Consider the following 22,674-nt stretch of genomic DNA (forward strand, 5'->3'; position numbering starts at 1 on the left):
TAAATTAGAGTCATGATTACAAATTATTTTCACTCGTAGGAAGTGGGTAAAATCGATTGATCATTGCAAATCTTTAATTTCCAGAACCAAAGCTTCGAATCGTTGGCTTGGCGTACTTGTGCCTTTATTAAATGTTTATTCGTTTTTAAAATTACACTCGCAATCTATTCAACTCCCAATTTGGAAGCTGTCAATAGATACGCTTTAGAATGACATATCTATGAATGACATATTTATTGCATCTACTTTGTTTACATTTACTTGTTTTACTGATTACAGAATGTTTATGTCATCCCACCAGCCGAAGAAGCTTTGTCAGTGTGGAAACTGCCATAAAGGAGAAAGCGAGACTTGAATGCGTGCTGGATGATGTTTTGTTTGAGTTTGTTGCAGTAGATGAATTTGTCTTATTGTATCAGCTAATACTATGTGAGTGGCCACGACTTGATGAATATTTTTAATAAAAGCTTTATGCCGAGATGAAAATATTTTTGCTTGTAAAAATATAATATAAAATAATATTGTTAAAATAAATAAATAAAATAATATTGTTGAAGATAATGCAAAACATGATTTGCAGAATATTGTAGTGAATCGGATATGGTATATGGGTGTCCGCAGAACTGGAGAATGTGAGTTCAAATCCAGTTTGCAGCAGACTTCTCATCCTTGAAACTCTATCCCTGTATATATTCTTTTCAAAGAAATGGCTTGCTTATTTCACTTATTTAGTATTCGGTAAGAATAGTACTAGTCTAGTCTACTATATTATCTCATTCGCGCCCGGATGGGTGCATTATAGAGATGTCATTATGTTGAGCTGGTGGCCATAATAGGCCGATGTAAGCAGATTAATTCTGATGATTTATTTTTAGCAACAAGTACAAAGCATTGCCGAACAGAAACAAGAAACAGAAATGTGATTCACACAATCGTAATACATGAATAGATTGGAGTTGCCTACTCCGTACCGAGAGCATAATTCCTAATTAATAGTGAATATACTATTTATCACATGTCTAGCATACAGTGCCAGATTGTCAGTTCAACATGCCCCCTCAAGCTGGAGCTCGTGTGTTTGGTTGTAATGAGCAATTCGACCAAGTGGTTTTGTTAGAAGGTCAGCTAGGTTGCTATTAGTATCGACGTGTACATACGATATAGCAGTTTGTTGTCGAACGAAATGGAAACGGATGTCGATATGCTTAGTGCGGCTATGTTTGCTGGCCGTGTCCTTAGTTAGTGCAATAGCACTTTGGTTGTCAACATGTATAATAGTAGGATTAGATTGTGGCATACCAAGAGAAGAACACAGTTGTCGTAAATACAATGCCTCTTTGGTGCCTTCTGCAATCGCCATATATTCAGCTTCGCTGGATGATAATGCAACAGTAGGTTGCTTACGCGATTTCCAGCTAATGGGTGTGCCTCCGAGATTAAAGAGGTACCATGTGGTTCAGCGTCTGTCATCGCAGTCACCACCCCAGTCAGAATCAGTAAAGCCTAGCAATGTGCCATTAGTTGGTGTGAATGTGAGAGAGTATGATTTTGTAGCTTTTATGTAGCGCAGAACTCTTTTCACAGCAGCAACATGTGACTTAGTTGGTTTCTCTAAAAATTGAGAAAGCTTGGAAACGATCCAACTGATATCAGGTCGGGTTCCTGTCATTAGGTATATAAGGCTTCCTATAGCTTGGCGGTATGGAAAGTTAGTGTCGATATTGTCGGTATCAGTAGCCTTTCTGAGTGTTAATGTATTCTCGGCTGGCGTTTTAGCTGGCTTACAGTCTGTCATGTTGAAACGCTTGAGTATCGCTTCTGCATAACGTTCTTGACACATTTGGTAATTGCCGCTAGCTAGTCGTTGAAAATCAATGCCTAAGAACCATTGTAACTTACCACGGTCATCCATTCTAAACTTGTCATGTAGGGATTGCTTTGTGGTAGTTATCAGCTCTTGGCGGTTGCTTCCAACTATGATGTCGTCTACCCAGAATAAAATGATTATCTGATCATCTCCATCTTGTTTAGTGTATAAACATGGATCAATATCATTGGCAGCGTAGCCTATAGATTTCAGATAGTCGGTTAGCGTGGTGTGCCAGTTCCTGCCACTCTGTTTTAGTCCATATAATGACTTATTTAGATGACATGTGAGATGTGTGTTTCTGGCATCCACTTGCTCATATCCAGGAGGCTGCTGTACATAGATATCTTTGTCTATAAGAGCATTTAAGTATGCACCCTTTACATCAAGTTGATGTAGGTGTAAGTTCTCATTTACAGCTTTCTGTAGTAGAGTTCGAATAGATGTGAACCTAGTAGTAGGCGAATAAGTCTCGTCATAGTCTATACCCTTTATCTGTGAATAGCCTCGGGCCACATACCTTGCTTTGTACTGTATCTTGCCTGGTTGACTACCTTGTTTAATGGTGTACACCCAGCGGCCTTTGGTCTCCTCACGATTGACAGGAAGAGGTTTTATGGTCCATGTATCATTAGCTTGCAGTGTAGATATTTCAGCGTCCATTGCAGCTTTCCACTGAGTAGAGTTATCAGATTTGATTGCCTCTTCATAAGTCGTTGGTATGAGAGGAACCAGGTTTGTAGTGTATGCATAATCAGTTGCTGACAGATAATAATCAGATAGTTAAGGTGGAGTTTTTCTCTCTCTACGTGGTCTGGTAGCTACATGAATGGAAGTTGTCTGCTCAGTACTATGGTCAGCTTGCTGTAGTGTTACTGGCTGGTTCACTGGCTCAGGTTCCTGGTCCGAAGGCATGGTACCAGAATCATTGTCCCTTGTTATGGCTTGACTTGTACCACGGAGAGGCATGCTACACGGATCTACCTCAGGCATTTCATGGTTTCGGGAACTGTTATCATGTATAGTGACATTACGCGTCGTGATGACTTTGTTGTCACTGAGTACATAATATCCATGGTTTTGCAGATTGACACCTAAGTATATTCCTACATTCCCACGTTTATCTAGCTTTTGTTTGTATCCGTCAATGTAGTGGGTACAAGGGGAACCAAAATTATGAAGTTTTGACATGTCGGGTTTTGCGTTAGTAAATAACTCGTAGGCTGTAGACTTAGTACGTCTTTGATAGCTCCTGTTTCTCAGATATTGAGCATGTCGCACAGCGTAGGACCAGTAGCTTTTAGGAAGCTCTGTATCAGCTAACAAGCATCTTGACATTTCTAGTAGCGAACGCCAAGACCTCTCGGATTTTCCATTCTGATATGGAGTATGGGGTGCCGTAGTTGTGTGTTTAATACTATTTGATAACAGTATCTTCTTGAATGAGTCAGACATGTACTCACCTCCATTGTCACTGTGTAGTTCCTTTACCTTTCCAATAGGTGCAATGTCTGCGAGAAACTGTTGTAGCGCAATGTGTGCTTCACTTTTAGCTCGTAGTAGATAGATAAATATCATGCTTGAATATTCGTCAATAAAGTTCATGATATAATGATGTCCTTCTCTAGAAGATGGTGATATGGGACCACATAGGTCTGAGTGTACACGCTCTAGAGGTTTTGTAGCATAGATAGGAGGATTGTCATGTGACTTTGGTAGACGTGTCATTTTGTTAGTGGTGCATGTAGTACATGTTGGAGTTGATGTAGTTTGGCTTACTTTCATACCAAGTGTTACTTTTTGTAGGTTGAGAACATCTTCGTGGTTTAAGTGTCCTAGGGCTACATGCCATTCATCTAGTGACTTCATAACATTGGCTGATTCGTCAGCGGTGTTGATAGTTGATGGCGTATCGGATACAGTGTGTAAGTAGTACAGTTTACCGTGTTGGGCTATGTCGAAATCTGTACCGTTAGCTGTGAGTTTGGTGTTATCTTTCGCAAATGTTATTTCCGCACCAGTTTGCACAGCAGATTGCACCGAGAACAAACTAACTGGAAACTCAGGGGCTAGTAGTGCATCATTTAGTGTCACATTATGTTGCCTGCCTTTAGAATCGATTATGGTAAATTTAGCTTTACCTTTGGCTGTCACCAATTCATTTGTCTTGTGTCCATCTGCCATTTGTATGAAATGTCGCTTCGGGTCGAAACTTCTATCGTAAGATACAAAATGGCTGGAGTTGTTGACCATGTGGCATGTGGCCCCACAGTCTACTAATAGTTTATTGTCATCGTGATATATTGTGTTGGCGTATTCAGTGTCATCTGCGCTGACGGTGAATGAGAATTCGGTTGATTCTGTAGCAGTATTTGCAGTTGAGTTAGAACCTGTTTTATGGGCTCGTTCTTTGGTACGACATACCTTTTCAATATGTCCCTGCCTTAGGCAGAAGGTACATTTCAGTTTAGACTTAGAACGGCATTCAGATGAAGTGTGATTGGACTTACCACATGCCATACATCTTGGTTGTGTAGTAGTGGCATTGGCAGTAGCACGCGGTTGTTGTTTTCTTATTGTAGATCGAGTCGCTAGTGCAGATGCTGTTTGTGATGCAAGACGCATTGCTTCGGTATTAGCATAGTTGTGGACGGCAGCTTTGAAGTCTGATAAAGACTTTGCTTTGTCTAGCTGTGTGTGTATGACCACAAATGGCTTATATGCTTCTGGTAAACCTTTTAGTATCATAGCAATGATGAGATTGTCGGAAATGGTTTCCTTTGCACTTCTCAAGCCTGTAGCTGCACGCTCAGCTCTGATAATAAAGTCAGTAATATCCTCGTTATCGTGCATACGTAAGGTTGTAAGTTCTTCATATAATGTTAATACTCGCGACTTTTCTATAGACGCGTAATGTTGTCTTAGTACTTTGAGAGCATCTCTGCCATTGTCTTTGGCATCATTCATAATTAATTGTAATGATCTCTCATCCAGAACTTGAACCAGTTCTGCATATGCTGTTCTGTTCTTGGTAGGAAAATCACTATCATCATCATCGTCTCCTTTAGGTAATATGGCTTTGTATACTGCCCTATCCTGTGTGTAGAGATAATTGATGAATCTCGTTTCCCATATTGTGTATGATTGCTGATTTTCATCAAAATATAGTCTGCTTCTAGCACTGGGCCCATAACCTGTTGAGCTGGTGGCCATAATAGGCCGATGTAAGCAGATTAATTCTGATGATTTATTTTTAGCAACAAGTACAAAGCATTGCCGAACAGAAACAAGAAACAGAAATGTGATTCACACAATCGTAATACATGAATAGATTGGAGTTGCCTACTCCGTACCGAGAGCATAATTCCTAATTAATAGTGAATATACTATTTATCACATGTCTAGCATACAGTGCCAGATTGTCAGTTCAACACATTATGTACCAGTATTTTACTAGTACTAGTAAGAAACTAGTACGTAGGCAATAGGCGACATAATGTGGGCGGGGCTTATGGGAGGCTGTATATCGTTTGTATGGGTAGCTGCAGAACTGTGCTGATACAAAGACCGCGTTCGACATAAGTGACTTGACAGAATTACCGTAGACCGGTAGAATTGGTAGTCGGTACCCAAATGTTTACACAACATTTGGAGAAAGTGAGTAGAACAAATTTTCAATTTTCGTTATTTGAGGCCTTTGAAACATTCATAATAATGCATCTGTAGCAGGATTCAAAATTTTATTCTAGTTAACATGAGCAAATACGAAATAAGATATATGCCAATAGAGCCGCGTAAGACTAGACTTTTATCGCAAATACCCGATGTGAATACGAGAGATAGAGACCGGTTGCCAAACGCGTGACATCATTTTGGGCAAGTCTGGGCACGTTTTGGTGGCCTGAGCGTTTTTACGGCGATCAGATTTTTTCGGTTTTAATCTTCAAATATCTTGGCAATGCGATCGCGTAACACAACAAACAACATATCAACCGATAGAGAAAAAAAATGCTTTCTTTTAAGATCAACTTAAATTTGACGCAACTACATCTTCAAGTATATAAAGGACTACTACCCTGGCAGTTCGTAGCGGCGTTATAGATCGTCATGTATAATAACTAATTGTATAGTTATTTCAAAACGCAGCAAGGTGGTGGATAGGCGCAGATAACAACATGCCTGGCTTCTAAGCCAAATTTCTGAGTTCAGTTCCCATGCAATGCATTTTTGTCCTAACCTTTGTACAGACTGACGAACATGGCTTTTATTATAGTAAAGATCATTATTAGACCCCAGATCAGACACAACAATATTAACAGAAAGCAAGATTTGAATATCAGTGATACTCTGCCCCATAAACATTATTCGTACTACCACACATGATTGTTTACAATAGCGTAAATAATCAAAAACATGACATAGGCTGATGTCAGTTCTTGACTGCATAGCTCATTGTTTCAGTCAGAATTTGAAGCATGACAAAGGTCACATATACAACAGAGAATTATGAATTGAAGCTTGCAGACAGTCACTAGTGGCAGCCCAATAGTTACTAGTGTTAGACCAACAGCCACTAGTGGTAGACCAGTATATACTATAATTGGTGAACAGTTACTCACAATAAACCAACAGTCGTTAACAGTACATCAGTTACTAATAAGAACCATGACCCGAAGCCACACTAAGAGCGTTAGGAAAAAGATTGCCTTACACCCAAATCGAAGTTGCATATTCAGATTCAAAGCCAAGCCTGTGACCGCTGCACCACTTGACCTCTTTTTTACATCTCTTATGGCGTGTGGGAATGCCAGCGTACTAGCAATTACTAATAATACACTAACATTTACTATTCATAGATTTGCAGTTAGTAATACCGGAGAGGCAAACAGTTAACATAATAAAAACAACATATTAACCAACAGTTGCTAGTAGCAAACCAATAACTACTAGTAGTATATTAACATGCAATAATCAGACTGACAATTACTAGTACCAAGACAAAGATTACTATTATTGATTGGTGGTTATTCAAAATGGACCAACAGTTAATAGCAAAATCTAACAGCCTTTAGCAATAGACTACCAGCTACTAATTACAGACAACAGTCTAGCATTTGATTAAAAGTTACTAGTAGCAATCCTCAGCAGTTATCCACAGTAGCTACTATTAGCCATAGTCTAATAGATGTGTAGAAGATCAATGATTTCTGGTAGTAGACTTATAGTAGACAAGTGGTTACTAGTAACAAATCAGGAGTTACTAATAATAAACCAATATTTACTAGTTACAATATTAATAATTATTATAACTAGTAACTATTGGTTTATTATTAGTAACTCCTGATTTGTTACTAGTAACCACTAGTGACCTGTAATTATAATAATAGGTCAAACTTTACTTCGCGTATATATACCGCTAGTTATTGTGATTAACTAACACCTACAGAGTAGGTTAACAAGGATATTCTGCTACTAACAAATAGCCATAATAATATATTATCATTATAGTATATATTATTATGTAATTAGATAGTTTAATATTAGCTTCTGATCTTGTTGCTGTAGAGAAGTCTAACAATCTTATATAGAATGATTTTATCAACTCGAAAACTCTTTTAGAAATTTTTGTTAATAACCTATGTGAATAGTATGTAGACATATGTAGCAAGAAGATTCTGTCAACAGTAAAAGCTCGAAACACTGTAACTAACTTCTTGTGAGTGTTGCCATACTCCATAAGGGTTTCCTTTGCAAGTGGAATACATAGGTTTGCGATATTATGACCTCGGGTCAGGTTTATTCAAATACGTTGAAATCAACTGTCAGGAAAACTGTTCTTTTGATAAAACATCACAGAGGTTGAAATCATTAATCCAAAATCGCGTTGCATGCTTACTTTACTTTTTATTCGATACTCAACAACGACATTCTTCTTCCGTATAAACTATTGATTTAAAAAGTCTGCAACACATAATGTAGGTTTACAATTGTGAAATCCTTATAAAAAGTTGCTGAATTGTGTACTATAAAATACATCGGCAATATTTGCCACCAAATTAAAAATAAGGACTACATACTGGCAAGGGCTCACAAATTAAAATTTTTTTTAATCTGGTGATATTTGTATCCTGCAGAAGATATGCCGCTAGAGATATTGGACTTAATTTAACTTCATTGACGAGTGTTAAGAATGCAAATATGGTCTTTAAAAGCTGAAGTGTTTCAAAGAACCGTCTGCCAAAAATAGTAGCGGGGCAAAAAAATGGATGCAGTGATAATATTAATCAAAAAGTGACTGTTTGCCTAGATTTTAGGTATGATTTAAAAAAAAGTCGAATAAGTGTTATGATTGCAATTGTAACAAGACCACTGCGTAGAAATCTTTGGAATAGACATCTGTTTTAATTGTCTATTTGTTTGCTCAGTTGCAGCTGATAGCCGAAATAGAAGAGGGTACCTTTGTTAAATATTATCGACAGAGGGCGACACCAAATTTTTAGCAGTGCTTATGGGAAGTTAGCCCCAGCTGTTCACCATCAGTTTTTACAAAATGGTCATACAAGCTGATGTGCAAATTATTCAGTTTATGTTCACCATTTTATCATTGCTGTTAGCTTAGACCATGACAAGGAGAGCTTGTGAAGAATGGAATGGTATTTCAAGACAGGAAAAATCTTCCAGTCATATGTTAGATTAACAAAATACTGTACCAAAGTATAAGGCCTATCTCACAATAAAAACCTTAACTCAAGATGAACAAACTTTTAGTATTTTAGTAGTATTTGATCTACTACAAATTTTGATTTGTAGTAGATCAAATCTACCACAAATCAACATTTTAGTAGCTATTTGATCAGAAAGTATTGATACTTTTCCATCATTTGTGATTGTTTTAGATATTTGAAATGATCTGACTGCCAAGATGTTTCAAGATAAAAATCGACAAAACTTGATCGCGATAAAAATGTTCAGATCAAATGAAAGTCCGCTTATGACATCTATAATTGTGAGAAGACCGCCAGAATAGAGACGCGTAGTGTTGCAACTTGAAAGCAATAACTAATATCAACTATAGAAACGATAGCAACTAGTGACAACATTTCACAAGTATTCTCCTTCTGAGCGTTTTAACCGTGATGAAGTTTTGTCATATTTAATCTTGAAACATCTTGCCATCAGATCATCTCAAAACACCGATACTTTCCGATGAAATCAACTAAAACTTAGTGAAAGTTCATCTTTGAATAAGCAGAGAATTTGTAGCAGTTTTTAATGTTGCCTTATAGTCTCAATCTTAAACGTCATTGATTGCTAGCCATTTCGGCAGCTATTCAAAGCTGCTGAAATGTATTACCCAATAGCTAAAGAGACTTTTGAGAAAAGGGGAGGGTATGGAGAAAAATGAAGCCAAGTAAAATCTTCTTGTATTTAGTAACAATGCTCTTATCGATGCTAACAGTATACACTGTATACATTCATGAATGTGCCGTTTTTGTGTATGCAGTTTCAACCGTAAGCTAGAATTATACTATGGCAATTCACTAAGTAAAACAAGCGCACCATTGTGTATGTAGTAACAATAGATGAGAATGGTTTGTTGTACAAAGCATGATTCTGTTGCAATCAGCAAACAATTGAGGAGCCAGGACTGATTACTTAATCAATAGAAATATATTTTGCATAGCAATTAAGAGCCGATGCTAGGATCACCGATTGCCTCTTTTTCCATTTAGATCTATCAAAGCAACTGTTTGCTTGAATAGCATGTGAATCACGGCTATGATAGTATGTGCCGTCAGACCTGCAGGTTAATTTTGCACTGAAAGGATTTTGAGCTATTTTAGATAAAACCCCATCACGTTGAGCTCCTATGCTCCTAATCACAACCTACTATGACTGATCTATAACGAACCTACTATAACTATATTTATCTACTATAACCTACTATAACTATAATTATCTATTATAACCTACTATAACTATATTTATCTACTATAACCTACTATAACTATATTTATCTACTATAACTATATTTATCTACTATAACCTACTATAGCTATATTTACCTACTATAACCTACTATAACTATATTTATCCACTATAACCTACTATAACTATATTTATCTACTATAACCTACTATAGCTATATTTACCTACTATAACCTACTATAACTATATTTATCCACTATAACCTACTATAACTATATTTATCTACTATAACCTACTTTAACTATATTTATCTACTATAACCTACTTTAACTATATTTATCTACTATAACCTACTTTAACTATATTTATCTACTATAACCTACTTTAACTATATTTATCTACTATAATCTACTTTAACTATATTTATCTACTAAAACTATATTTATCTACTATAACTATATTTACCTACTATAACTATATTTAACTACTATAACTATATATATCTACTATAACTATAATTATGTACTATAACCTACTATAACTATATTTATCTACTATAACCTACTATAACTATATTCATCTACTATAACCTACTATATAGCATTTTCATAATCATCGTCTACTGCTATCAATCTTATTTGGCACTAATCATTAAACAAGCACCCCACAAATTAAGATGAAAGGTTTCATCTGAAATAAGCAAGTACCATTAAAGCTCAGTCTTCGATAGTTCAATGCATACTACTTTCCTTTAATAGGTAAATCATTATATAACTGTCCTAACAACATGTAAAAAGGCAACTCAGGTTCTTCACAAGTTAGAAAGAAATAATAGGTGTTATGGTTTGTTTTGTTCACTCATTCATTTTTCTAAGTTCTCATCGTGGTAAGGCAAATTCATGCAATCACGTAGGGCACCTAACAGGGTTGTGTCACATTAAAACTGCACTGGGTCGTCGCAGCACAATACACAGTAATCTCGCAATGCATTGTAACTTCGAATGCACAGTAAAAGTTTCCTGCTACTGCAATAGATCTTACTGCAATATGCTCACTGCAATTTACTGCGAATTTACTTCCATAACGCAATTACTTGAAACCCAGCAATTCAAGCATACTGTGAATGCATATCCATCAAAACTTGGATCTGCATATTTAATGCAACCGCATACAAGTATGAAGTTGATACTATGGATCAACTGACAATACAGGCTTTTCAAGCGTCTGTACTGTAACTTCACTGTTATCAGGCATCGCCTGAAGTTCTCACACAATTGATAGTGTTAGAGAGTTGAAAACTGAACTGGTCTACTACACAACTTCGACTTTGGTTGTCTCCTCTAATTAAAATTGACTAATTCAGCTTGTGACCTAACTCTCATATCATTTCGGAATAGGAAGTAAGACCTCGCATTCCAATAAAATTGTAGTAGTTACATTGTATTCATATTAACATTATGTATCAAAATCATAATAGATTTATATTTTGACCATATATACAACACACTCAATGCGATCAATTCGCTTGTCCAGTCATACTTAGGTTTGAGGAGCACTCTCATCTGACATCTGTGATGATGCAGCAAAGTTAACTCAGTACTTGATTCTGTGATGAGTTTTCACAAATACGCGCTGTGTATGTAAAGTGTAACGTGAAAGTTAGAACTGCATATAGGCATAGCACCCCAAAATGTATACTACCAACACTTCCACTGCATCCAGCACTGCACACTGCAGTAGCTAACACTGTCGTTGCACCAATACCGCTTACTGTCCATTCAGAAATAGTTATACTGCATGTATACTGTGCAGTAGTGAAAGTACACCAAACGCTACTATACTGCACACTGCATGACTGTGGCATGCTTACTACTGTTAGGGCACTGCTAGTGCACCTACATACACATAAACATCCAAGCAAAAATTTACTGCAACTGCAATGCATGTTACATCTTGGCATTATTGATTAGTTATCCATCTCATGATTTTTTGTAATGGTCACAACCCTGACAACCCACAACCTTCTCTGTAGCATGTTCAATCTAGGGAAATATGCTTTAGTAAAAGCTTAACAAGTTAAAACTGCATTTCCATGACAAAATGACTTGATCAACCATTATAGTTTGGACGAAGAAGCCTCCAAGGTCCTTTGTTATTTTTTGAACTTTGTGAGAAACTCATGTTGATTGTAAGCTGAGACTTGGATATTTCTTATTCACTTAGAAAAATTAGGCCTTTTATAGATATGTCACATTGAATATCAAACGGCAGCCATGTCATGTGCAAGATAGTTTTGTTCAATGATTACAGCCTAGGTGATTAAGCTTCAAGCTTGAGTACTTTCATCAACGAGGTCGCAGGTAGGCCTAGTAAATCACCATGCAATTGGCTCACTTCAAGACTTTAATCGATCTTCTCAGCGATATTCCACCAGCTTTATTCATAGAAGCCGTATGCAAAGTATTTATTAGTAAATCCTAAAAAAGGGTAAAATTGAGCCCCTTCCAAGAAAGCTTGTCTTCAAAACTTGCAGTTTTTGCTACCTATTATTTCCCCTATACACCTCCGAAAAAGCATAAGGTGATGTAGTGATATGTATATTATTTTTACTGGCAGCACGTACAAAACATATGCATACATACAACAACTTACACCTAATGCCAATCCTTAACGTCACATTTATTCCAAAATATGTAAACAAATAAGCACCTGGACGTACATGTTATAGGAACTCGGGACGTTTCGGTGCCGACCAACTTGACGAATTACTAAAGAAGTTTTGGGCATGTGCAGATACGGTAACTGGACTTTTGGGCGACAGTCATTAGGGCGACAGACACTTAGGCGACACTTTTGTTTCGAAAGGCGACAACTTAAGACGGAAAGGCGACACGGCAGACAAACCGGCGACAATTCCAGACTGAAAGGCGACAAATTGGTTTGTTGTTTGGTTGAAGGCAAGGTAATGTACTGACAAACTAGGAGAAGCTGTCGTCGTGTGTAATGCCTACGTATATTTTTGAAATGTAACCTTGACAGTGTTATTGTTTTTTTACAAACGTTTTTATAAATCGAAATAGCAACTGTAAATGTATTTGTAAACGCCATTGGTGGGATTTCTCTGATTATGCTAGCCCAGACAATTAACAAAATATTAAAGTTTTTCTAAAATGACATCTAGTTTATTTAATTAAAACACCAAAACTTGTTTTTGTATCAGCATGTTTGTTCAAAACAGTTCGAAAAGTCACGTTCTCGGCTGAAATGTCGACAATCTTGTCGCTGATTGTTGAAACTTTAGAGTTATCTTACCTCGAGAAGAAATAATTTATGGTTTCGATCGTCGAAATTCACAGTAGCTGGGAGAAAAGTTTGCTCTTTGTGTGAGATGAAAAGACAATTCCCTATTATTGTGATTTCTCATTTACTTGTGGAAATAAGGATTTCCTTCTCCTTGTTTCTTTACAATTATGATAATAATTCAATGTCATTATAATACAGACTCAATAGGCGGTTCACACTGATCTATGTTTGTCGAGATTTTATTTGAGTATGAAGAATGAAGGCTTTTTCTGACATAGGTGTCTAAGATATATCCATATTTTACCAACTTCTGCAGCTTGTTGCAAGAAGACTAAACAGCATCACAGAAAGCTTATGGAGAAATGATCCATTCCAAAGCATAGAAATCAACCGGTCCTGATGCCATGTTACCTTTAGAGTCACTTGAGATATTTGACCAAATTACCCTTGTCACAGATCCCGATGGCACACATAACCTGTAGTTTGAGACAATGAGGAGTGATCAACACCTCAAAGACCTTTGTGATATATACTCAGTTGCAGGTTAATGCTGCCACGTGCCACATCATATACTATATTTTGCATTTTAACACGCACTGCGAATCTTTTTTATACACAACTATTTTAACAAAGGACAGACTTCAGAAAAGATGGGAAGATATTACATAGACAGCCATCGGCTTGAACTTTAATGACAACTTTATTAAATAATGGTGTAGCGAATTTCCTGCAATTATTTTTGTGTATGATTGGAAGTGCCAGTGCATTTGAGTACCTGCAAGTCACTGTGTATAATTATACTCCTGTAATTCAAATTATCTTTTCATTTAAGTTTTAGAATTAGCAGAAAGTAATATTCAGTTGCCAATTTATAACCGTGAACCTGATCTCCGTTATTCTAGATAGGAAAGAGAAGTTCTATTGCTAGATGGGTTTATCTACATAGGATCAATCAGAATAAAGTCGTTGTAAAAAAATTAATGCTGCAAATTATTGATATACGTATTTTTGAAAGTTATATATGATAAAAATCTGCTTTACTATTTGTATAAATATACCAAAAAGCAAATTTATTAAAATGTATCAAGCTAAACTCATATGTATATATTTATTTTTATACTGCAATCAAAATAAGAATATACATTAATTTGAGAGCTACTACTGAGGGTCCTAATACATGATACATGAGCCAAAGATAGTATAATGACTCATAAACAGCGGTATGCTAGTGACTCAAGAATGCATCGCTTCAAAGGAGTTAAAAAAGTTGGTACCTCTATGATGTCATAAATTAGGCGGTAAGGAATCTCAGACTCTTGCCACACTGATAAGCAACTAGCCAGTTTTTCCAAGCATTCAAGGAAGAAAGTGAAAAAGAAAATAGTGACTGGCTAAATGACTTCTGAGTGTGTAGAGTTGACAGACTCTAGACTTAAATTTGTGGAAAAGGATGAACAGAAGAATAGTTGGGCGATTAAAAACAGATTAATCTCAATAGTTTTTTTAATAATAACCATCTCAATTAAATAAATATTGGGTACATTCATTAATACAATATGAAATTCTACTGTGTGTAAAAGAATAATGTAATCAGATTAATGAGGATATAAGCAGGTAATAGATGCCAAGAAAATAAGGTGGAGCAATGTGTGAAAAATATACTAATGCAAGATTTCCGATCTGGGCATCAATAAAGTTGGCGTCCTGTTAGTGTTCACTACTAATTCACAACAACATAACAGGCCATAACAGGACTTAACGTTTTGAATTAATCCTGCCCTCAGAATTGTCGCCTCAATGTCCAGAATTGTCGCCTGTTTGTCCGCTGTGTCGCCCTTCCGTCTGAAGTTGTCGCCTTTCGAACCGAAAGTGTCGCCTAAGTGTCTGTCGCCCTATTGACTGTCGCCCAACCGTCCATAATTCGCAGATACAGACTGATCGAAGCTCGTTTTCGGAAACGCTTGTGATTCCGTGGTTTGCATGTATGTATTATGTATATTTAGTTGATTTTTGCAATTTAAGCAATTAAAATTAAAAAAAACTGTTGTTTAATCAATTTTAAACTATTTACAAAAAACTGTTTTAAAATTGATAGCAATTTGAATTAGTAATCAAATTCAGTACACTGCATTTTTGAAACAAATATTTTGTGTGTTTCGAACCATTTTTATACATCTATCTATCTATCTCTGTAAAATATCTCAAGTGGCCGCTAGGCCTGTAGAAATAAAATGGTGCATTAGGCATGAAAATAAGATCACAAATAAGCATAGACTTATTTATCTAAGTCTGAAGAATAAAAGTATAAGATCGCTTGGTCTAGTATAAGAGAATCAGATGTTAAAATTTCATCGCACGGTTAAAAAAAGAGTGTTTCATTGCACTTGTATTGATTGTGTGTCTGATATTGGAGCCTCGAGTAAAATAGGATGAGTTCTTAATTACAAATCTATTAAAATCGACCATTAGGTCTTGGCTTAAAATTTTTTGCAGTGTGCTTTCGTCCTTACGAAAGCACACTGTACTTTACGTACATATACTATATATAATATACACGTATTTGAATGATTGCCACAGTGATCTGATTAGAGCAAAATAAAGTAATTTTAGCAAATGATTTGATAAACAAGTGTAATTACGTAATAACCTAAATTTTTTCGTGCATTATGTTGGCAGAAATTTGAACAGATCTAAAGCAAAAAAGGTTTACTTCTTTTTGAAATATGTGTACGTGTAATCGTCTAAGATATTTCGGATAATATCAGGCTGGTACGTACACGTAAACATTCGCCAAACAGTGTCTAAACAGCGTTCGTGGTAAAAATTTCGAAACTTTTATTTGCGAAAGTAATCTTGGCGAAACGTCTTGAAGATTATTTTCTAACAAGAACGGATTTAGGCTGTGTTTTTAAAGCTTTTCTTGTTCGTCCAAACGTTCGAGCTGTAAAATACATTTGTTACCGCTGCGTAAATCTTAGATATTCGTACCAACTTGGCGCGGTTTTCATTTATACACACATTCTTCAGCATGTGTTCTGATTTTATCCAATGTTTTGATAAAATTTTATGTTCAAAGTACACTCTAGTTTTGCTATCTTTGTAAATGTCTACAACACTTGTAACACTATCTGTCATTCCGAAAAGTGCAGACATGCAATGTAAAAATGTGTTGACGCTATCACGCGGGTTATATATGAGCAATCTTTATTGTGGTAATCAATAGTCATATTTTACGATATGTTTTCTACAAGGTGTTACAGCAAGTAAGATAACTAAAAAGCAGTGTACAAAAAAGAACAACAAAATAAATTTTAGTTTTCTGGGCTGAACTTTACTTGTCAGTCATTTTTTAGTCTGTTACACGAATCGGCCAGTGCATGTCGATACGTTATAATGCTATCTTATGTTATCGACTTGTTTAGTTGTACAGTTGGAAAAACCCAAGAGAACCTCTGTTCGCCTTCCCAACCCATTAGTAACTCCTTTCTCGTAATTTCCAGGATATCGCTGAATAGTTAGCTGATCAAAGCGAATTTCGTTATCATATCTGGAAGACGTTCAATCCACACTTGGCTAATTAAATTCACTCCCTATTGCTGCTATGGCCTTAGACATTGTGGTAGACCCAGTTTTGGTGATTTTGATCACAAAACCGATGCTATAGGCTAGTCATGTAGTCATATTTTGCGACAGAATAATGAAACTTTTTGCCAAACTCATTGTTTTACTTTCTCGCTGGTGATAGTATAATTTTAAAACAGTAAACAACCTACGTATGTTAGCTTTGTTTAATATTAATATTTTGAATTATTTTTTATTCATCTTGTGTAAATGGAGTGCAATTGCACCAAATGTGTGGGTATTTAATTATTAGAAACTATCCCTGTAAGGCAAATCATACATAACGTCACAATGGTTTAAGTTAGCTTACTGCATGTGGTATGCACTGCCTTCTCTTGATCATGGCTCCAAAACGATAGTACAATTCCTTCTAGATAGTTGACACTTCTCAAGGTGCACAGTTTATCAAGTAGCTTGGTGCACGCGTAAACCTTTAAACCTCCACCGCTCTATGGTGGGAGTAATGTGTCAGCACTTCATCTAATAACAGCATAGGATAAGTTTATAATCTTATCACAGCCGAAATCATGTCTTTTCAGATCGAGTACTGTCAATTTTTAAAATTTTGTTGTAAAGTCTTAACGGATGCCTCATGTCATATATAAATCAAATTACCCAGTTTATGTCAATACCCTCAGGCTTTTGATTGCAAAAATAGTATTATTTCTCTTCTAAGGTGCTGCAATTTTGTCAGGGTAACATTAACATTGTGTGTAGTTTTGCTTACCGAAATACACAAATTACCTCGAGTTGTGATTGCCTAACGATATATCTTTTTAAAAATCTGTCAGGCATATCTGATCTTTTAGGTGATGTTTTGCATAATTGGTTCTCTCAAACTCCTAGAATTTATACAGCGGTGTCATTTCACAGGCCCTTTGCCATACATGTTTTTAAATGGATCAACAGTGAATATCGTTTACACCTTCAAGAATAGGTAAACTATTAAGATATATTGAAATGGTTACCATGAGCAAGTTTTGTTGTCTTGAGAATAATGTATAGACAAAATTAATCACAAGTTATATTTAATGTAGGTAAGTAAAAACAAGTCTAGAAAACAATTTTTTGAAGTATGTTGTTGCTATTTTACATCTAAACTGTTTACACCTGCACAAATAGAGCGAGTAACGCTCCATGATTTTCTCATAACAAATCTAGTAATAGACTAGGTTGAGAAATGTCCTATACTGATGTGTCTGTAGCAACTTGTTTCCCAGCTTTATTTACTCAGTCTTGTTTACTGTACATGATAAATAGATAAGTTCAGAAATTGGCTGTGTGTTTTATTTTAATATAACATGCGCTATCTAAGATCGTGACAAAAGCAAAGATTTCCCTAGCTTACAATAAAGTTACAATCTAACAAAATATCTTATGTGAGAGTGCAGTAACCTATCCTAGTAAAGATTGTAAAACAAAAAAGCATCGCAGAAACATTTCTTGTCCTATATTTTTACCAATCTCAGCAGGAAAAGAATATTCTTCATTTGCTTTGATTGAAAGGCGAACATTTTGGGTGAAGTCGGAGGTGTGAAGATTTTGAATTTTTACGCTGAAGTCCGATTTGATTGAGATCAGCAGGGTTTAAGAGCCAAGATTTGACTGTAGTTATTGTTTCTACCAACGAAGCGATAATAAATTAGTAATAATAATCATATTTCAGAATGATTTGGTGAAATGATGATGTCTTATACATCACTAGCATATACTAGTTTTGATGTAGCTGAAGGAATGATCTGATTTGAAATTATCAAAGAAGACAAAAGTTGGACGGTTTATATCCTTCCCTTGAATTATTTAGCCTTATTCAATGGCATATTTAAAAGACACAGCTATCAGCTAAGCAGTTTCTTCTGTGTATAAAGAGTTGGCACATTGCCAATTCATAGGTCAGCCACTGTAAACATACTCATACATTATTGAATGACTAGCCGAGACTTTAGATGTTTTTAAGCTGAAGTTACAAAAAACTAATTTTTCAAATACTTTGAAATTTAATGAATAGATGTAAGAGACTCTCTTCACAACATGGTGTTGGTAGATTGGTTCTCACGGTGACTCAACAACTCCTTTAACCATGTTTAATTATATCCTTTTAGCAGTCTATTGTAGGTATATCAAAGACTTGTATATCCAAGCACATGTACAAGATTATGAAATGATGCGTGTCATGAGAATATTCAAGTTATAAGAATTGTAACAAGCACACAAAAATTATTGTTTGTGTAACTGTTCACGACAAATCTCAGATATGCTCGTGGACTTTACTTGTATAAAGCAGAGCTCCAAATGAGCCCTTTTATTCCGAGAGACAGATCTGCACTCAATAGGCCTACTGGATGTATTAATATTCTCCGTTGTCAACAGCTCAAATGTAAACTGTACGTGTTCATACCTGATTGTAAACTTTCTGTTGAAACATATTGCTCAAGTAAAAGTGCTTGTGCATCTATATATAAATCTCAAAGTTCATTGTTCGGTGTGTCCAGCTTTAGCTATTGAATTTTAGGAATGAAATATCCTGTGTTTGCTGGATTTGATCTCGGAACCTTCTGTTCACCAGGCAATAATCTTACCAATTAAGTGCATAGCTTAATTGGTAAGATGCAATGAATTCATTAGGCGATATGAGTCGTTATGTCAGTTAAAATAGCACAACGCTCTGCGTTATGCATTGTCACTAAAGGTTGCTCTCATGGGTCTTTTTGGCAAGTTTAGTGATACATGTACTAGCTTACTCAATTTAGCATTTGGCAATGTGCCAGGCTAATGGCAAATGGCAGGCAACTACTCCACCCGCCACTGTTTATAAGCTGTTTTTTCAATACCCGTGCAATGCCGGGTATTCGACTCATTAAAAAATATGAGCAAGCCAATTTTAGCAGGTCATCAAACAAGCTATAGAGTATCACAAGTCGTTTCACTTTTTCAGTATTTCGAGTCGTTTGAATCTCTCTCAAATCTATTCGCTTTTACAATTTGCATAACATAGATTAATTGTGTCCTGACTTATCCATTGGCCGTTTAAAATATGGGTATCATATGTTTGCAAATGCTGTTAGTAATGTTTCAACTTTTGCCACAGAGTGTCACAGCCAGGTCCTGATGTGTCAAGTCACCCACCAAACTATGTTCTATAGCTACACTCACATATTTTCTGTGAAGAGATTACTCTATGCGATGCATATCAATCGATGTCGAATGTTCTAGACTGGTGAGTTGATAAAAATATTTTACCCATAACTTTATTTACTAGTTTAGAATGGTGGACCTTTGTTATCAGCTATAAGGCTTACTTAATTCACAGCTTCAGTTGGAGAACATTTATGACATTATGACATTATCAATTTATGATAATGACATTTATGACATTTATCAATTGAACTCAACATATGTTTTATAAGTGTCCTGTTTGTTTGATATCTCGAATGGCTGCCGTCTTGACAAGTTAGTTTGATATTTATTATACAGAACATCCTGGAATCAATAAATAATTGAGATAGCCGAATATATTTGTATTTAATTTTATTAGTTAATAGAATTTCTTGATGTAAGATGGCGCTAGTTCGAAAGGCAGAACAAATGGAATATAAAAGTAGTGAGACTGCCAGTGGAGGTGCTGCCGGCGGAGGAGCCATTCGAGGCAGGTATATGCAGCAGGCCGTTGATGTCATCCGAGGGTTACATGAAGGTTAGTCGCTACCTCCCTCTCTGTCTTACAATGTTTTATTATTTAATATGCTAAACTGTTGTTACTGACCAGCCATTTTCTAGAGAAAGCAATTGTAGTTAGTATATAGTGAGGGTAGCTACTGCCTAATCTCAAGTTAATTATCCATTTTGGTAGTGTATGTGTGTTATCATCTCACGTAGTTGAAATTCCTTTACATAGGATTGTTGTTATTCTAAGTAGCTTGGGTCATATGACATGCATTAGTTGTCATCTCATGCAGTTGGAATTCCTTTACAATGGTTGTCATTCCATGCAGCTGGAATCTTTTGACATACATTTGTTGTCATCTTATGCAGTTGGAATTCCTTTACAAGGGTTGTCACTCCATTAAGCTGGAATCTTTTGACATTGATTAGTTGTCATCTCGTGATGGAATCCTTTGACAGTCAAGATTGTTATCAACTCATGCAGCTGGAATCCTTTGAAATACACTAGTTGTGACCTCTCGTATTTGGAATTACTATTGTTATATTACTCGATAGCTAATTTCTTCTGCTTGCTTGTGAAATATCATTTTATGCTATTAGTTTTCTGCTAGTTGGTCTCACAACCACATGATGTAGGTGCTGCAGCATCATAAGACTAGAATCCTAATGCTATGTGTTAACCCACATTTCCATGTATCTCTTTATTAGAGTGGGAGACACTTGAGCGGAGACAACTCATAGATTTATCCAAGCTTAGCTAATGCTTCACAGCCAGCCATAATATAACCATAGTTCAGCGGTTGTTGCTTCCTTTTAGAGGTTGATGAGGATGCTCTTGAGAGTCTCAAGATCATGTGTCAGGAACTTAGCCTCGATGCGGATACTATCTCGCGTCTACTGCAGACAAGAAAGCTGTCTGGACTTTTGAGAATTCTCCTTGAATATAACAGCAATAATCTACCCCAGTTGTTTGTCTTTCTTGAACGTTTCGTTCCTAAAATCATCCGTGACATGAAGTCGGAAGTAAGTTGAGGGAGGAGACACGTTACTATCGTTCTCATGGTTTATCTGGTGTAATATTTATTATAGAATTACTACTAAAACAATGACACTAATAATACTGCTGCATCACCCATAAAATTACCCAGGTAGTCCTGTGTGTCGGAGAGATTGTCATCATGTGGAATCATGTGCACAGCTATATATCCTTCAAACTGCAAGTTGGTCTGGTGGTGTAATTGGTGTAGTGCTTGATTTCAAATCCTCGATAGATGAGTTCAAATCCAGTGGTAGGCAGTTTGTTTATGTAATGCTCCTAGTGCGGTGACAGATGAATTCGGCTCTTACATAGCAAAGCCTGTTATCTCTGGCAATACTGTACTTACTAGTATAAAATAAGCTAACCGTTACCATCTGTGTTTCTGCCTTGAGGCCTTCATTTTCAGAATTTCAACGCAAAGTTGGTTTTGTACATTTTGCGTTGCTCTTTTTGCGAAAATATATGTGAATAATGTTTACCTTTCTAAGACTATCATCTCCATTTTTAACTTTAAGTAATGTTTTTCCCTCAAGTTTTTTCTTAGTTATCTTTAACACCCATGGCCTCCTCTCTCATCTTTATCTACAGTTAGTTGTCTTCTCTCTCATTTTCAACTACAGTTGTCTTCTCTCTCATCTGTAACTACAGGTGTCTTCTCTCTCTCATTTTTAACTGCAGTTGCCTTCTCTCTCATCTTTAACTGCAGTTGCCTTCTCTGTCACCTTTAACTATCATTCCTTCCTTTTTCATATTAACTACAATTGTCTTTTCTTGCATCTCAACTACAGTTGTCCTCACGCTAACATTCACTTGCAATTGTCTTCTCATTCATCTCAGTGACAGTTGTCTTTTTTTCGTCCTTGAGTGCTGTCAATTTTTCTGTAATGCTTAACTCCCGTTGTTACTCATTTGTAACTACCGTTGTCTTCTCTCTCATCTTTAAAGGTTGACTTGCAACAAAATTCCCATTACAGTTATTTGGTATCAAAAGATTCACCATGTCTTACTCTGTTGTGTTTTAGGTGCAAAATATGTGGAAATGTGATTACAAGCTCTTAAAAGCTAAAAATGAACAGTTAATCGCAACCACATGAGACCGCCGTAGTTTGGATTTTCTTTCCAAAACAGCTCAAATGGGACGTAGTTGTACGAGATGGCTTCTGTGTATGCTTTCAAACAACCTCATTCGTCGAAATATTTTCACGGATATATTTCACGCATTCAATAAAACCATGTCTATTGTTCTTGCGCG

The 22,674-nt window shown here is 36.1% G+C and overlaps 2 protein-coding genes across 2 annotated transcripts in view; one reads left to right on the forward strand and one right to left on the reverse strand.

Annotated features, from left to right (window-relative positions):
* Positions 1–12,552, reverse strand: part of LOC137408431 (uncharacterized) — a 42,284-nt gene extending 29,732 nt beyond the window's left edge. The window contains exon 1 of the mRNA XM_068094959.1: positions 12,449–12,552. The gene's annotated coding sequence lies outside the window, so the exon portion shown is untranslated. The remainder of the gene's footprint in view (positions 1–12,448) is intronic.
* A 2,499-nt stretch (positions 12,553–15,051) lies between these two features.
* LOC137408362 (uncharacterized) overlaps positions 15,052–22,674 on the forward strand; it is a 34,106-nt gene continuing 26,483 nt past the window's right edge. Inside the window, exons 1-4 of the mRNA XM_068094861.1 lie at positions 15,052–15,081; positions 19,809–19,937; positions 20,256–20,414; positions 21,201–21,406. Of these exons, the coding sequence (XP_067950962.1) occupies positions 20,279–20,414; positions 21,201–21,406 (342 nt within the window). The 5' untranslated portion in view covers positions 15,052–15,081; positions 19,809–19,937; positions 20,256–20,278. The remainder of the gene's footprint in view (positions 15,082–19,808; positions 19,938–20,255; positions 20,415–21,200; positions 21,407–22,674) is intronic.

Source organism: Watersipora subatra, chromosome 11 (assembly GCF_963576615.1).
Source record: "Watersipora subatra chromosome 11, tzWatSuba1.1, whole genome shotgun sequence".
Taxonomy (NCBI): Eukaryota; Metazoa; Bryozoa; class Gymnolaemata; order Cheilostomatida; family Watersiporidae; genus Watersipora; species Watersipora subatra.